The sequence below is a fragment of the Arachis ipaensis genome, chromosome B03, assembly GCF_000816755.2.
Source record: "Arachis ipaensis cultivar K30076 chromosome B03, Araip1.1, whole genome shotgun sequence".
NCBI lineage: Eukaryota > Viridiplantae > Streptophyta > Magnoliopsida > Fabales > Fabaceae > Arachis > Arachis ipaensis.
Genome location: NC_029787.2, coordinates 109781925 through 109784138, shown reverse-complemented (window position 1 = coordinate 109784138; position 2214 = coordinate 109781925). Strand labels below are relative to the sequence as shown.

The 2214-nt window shown below is 37.4% G+C and overlaps 1 protein-coding gene across 3 annotated transcripts; it reads left to right on the top strand.

The window, feature by feature from the left end:
- Positions 65–2098, top strand: LOC107630881 (succinate dehydrogenase assembly factor 2, mitochondrial). Of its 3 annotated transcripts, none has more exons than XM_016334158.2 (4): positions 65–381; positions 451–577; positions 1440–1508; positions 1616–2098. In XM_016334158.2, the coding sequence occupies exons 1-4, from the start codon at positions 203–205 to the stop codon at positions 1760–1762; spliced, it is 522 nt and encodes a 173-aa protein (XP_016189644.1). In that variant the 5' UTR covers positions 65–202; the 3' UTR covers positions 1763–2098. The 3 variants fall into 3 exon arrangements, with proteins under 3 accessions (XP_016189644.1, XP_020974906.1, XP_020974905.1); XM_021119247.1 differs by having other exon boundaries at positions 451–600; XM_021119246.1 differs by lacking the exon at positions 1440–1508.

Here is a 2214-nt window from a genome sequence, read left to right as displayed (position 1 = left end):
TGAAAAAACATTTTTGTAGAAGTTCATGCAAACAAACAGAGTAGTTTGTGTGGCGTAATAACTAATAAATTAATAATAGATGAGTGCGGTGTGTCAGGAGGAAGGAGGGCCACGGTAGTACTGTGTAAGCCATACAAATACAACTAAAAACACAATTCAATTTTCACTCATTCATTCCTCCTATTTTCCCATTCGCAATCAAATGGGTTCGCTGAGACGAGGTGTTATCAACCTCCGCAGATTCCTCACTTCATCTAATCCCACCGCATCTCCTCTTCCTCGCTATTCTCTTTCTTCTCCTTTCAGCTCCCTCCCTCCCGATCCTCTCTCCCTTCATATCGATTTGTCTGACGAAGAAAGCAAAAGGCGCTTGTTTAACAGGTCCCCCTTCCCCTCCCCTCTTTTCTTTCTATTCTTCCTCTTTTGATTTTGTTCTTTCTTTCTGAACAGGCTAATTTATAGAAGCAAACAACGAGGGTTCTTGGAACTCGACTTGGTTCTCGGCAAATGGGTGGAGGACAATGTTCACTCCTTGGATGAAAATCGTATTCGAGCTCTCGTTCATGTCCTCGACTTGGTAATTCCCCATTTCCTCCCTTGGTAATTCACCGCCATGAGTAGTTTCCTTCATTCTAGTATTGATTGGTTGTAAATATTACCGAGGATCATCTGAGTTCCACTTGGATCCATTGTACAACTGCACAAGTATGTTATCTTCTAATTTCACTGGTACACCTAAACTCCGTCATTACGATATGGAACTCTTTGATTTACACCAACTTGATTGTAATTGATAGGGTCAGGAATTTTGAAGTTTGCACGCTTATCCATTAAATTTGTATATATTACTGTGTGTTTTGATTCTGATTATCTACAAATGTACTTCATTTGATTAATATGTGCCTTTGAGGGGAAAGAAACATTTTCACATTCAATTCAGGTTGGATTGCCATTGATGTTTCATCTTTAAGGCTTATAGGAAATTTTCATTTTAGAGTTTGGTATGTTAAATTACACCTGGAGCTCGTTTATCCAATCAGACATACCATAAGAGGGAGGGTTTTGGTTTTGGTTTTGGTTTTGAATCTCTGGAATGTATGTATCATTGCAACTATTTTGTATTGCAAGCTAGGCAAAATTCTAACTTGCAGTTGCATCATTGTTTAACTAGTGAGGTTAATCTGAAAAAATCTAGTTAGGCTACATCACATTTATTGCCAAAAAACTTCCAAACTTGCACATGTAGGATCCAGATTCCAAACAAGCTTGCGAGTCTGTAAACTGAGAAGGATGAGTTAGAAAATTCATATGATGTTTTTGTTATTTTGCAAGCTCTGATCTGATGGAAAAGAAATAGATAGAGAGCTGCTAGGCTAGTTTGGTTGATATATTTCTTTGCTCGAGTCATGGCACTTCAAAATCCTATTTCTGTTCTATAGGAGAATCCAGATCTATGGAAGTGGCTATCTGGACAGGAGAAACCTCCAGAATCAGTTAGCAGTAATCCAGTGAGTTTCATTTCATTATTTAATTGATGGAGTTTCAAGTTACTTGTTTGATTTGATTTTTGCTTTCCTTGGGGTTAAAATTCACATTTGAGTTATCTATTGCTTAGGTTTTTGCTGCAATGCATGAAAGAGTTATGAAGAACCTTGAGAGCCATTCTTCCCCAGAAACAAGAGCAACACCTGGCCAACCATGGGTAAGGGGTTGGGATGATATCAAGAAAGGTCGGGACGGTCCCATTGCTGGGAATCAGTAGCTTGAGAACACAAGATCTTGTCATTTGTAACAATGAAAAAAAATGCCTTTTTTACTATTTTTATTACTATAAATAAGTAACGGGTAACTGCAACTCAAAGGTTTGTATTAGCAAGTGGAGATATCTTGACGTTTTGTTCTAACAGAGAATCTCATCCCGGAATTTATTTGTTTGGACAAAAGGCTAATGCTCAAATGATCTACTACTTATGTTAGGGAGCTATATAGGAGGAATACTAGGTGACAGCAACTTTGTGATTTGTAACTATCAAATAGCCATCAATGATGGTTTTAATGGTGTGAGATGGGTATGAAATTTCATCCAATGGTTCACTTTTTTTTGCTGGTTACATGCTGATCAGAATTTAACAAAGTTACTGCCTCCTAAACTTTTTCAGCTATATAGTGCTCTGTTATAAACTTATAATTAAACTATAAGTAGATATATACACG

Coding starts and splice junctions, on each gene's coding strand:
- LOC107630881 (XM_016334158.2), top strand. CDS start 203: ATGGGTTCGCTGAGACGAGGTGTTATCAACCTCCGCAGATTCCTCACT. Junction 578..1,439: donor TCGTTCATGTCCTCGACTTG/GTAATTCCCCAT, acceptor TCTGTTCTATAG/GAGAATCCAGATCTATGGAA. Junction 1,509..1,615: donor AATCAGTTAGCAGTAATCCA/GTGAGTTTCATT, acceptor TCTATTGCTTAG/GTTTTTGCTGCAATGCATGA.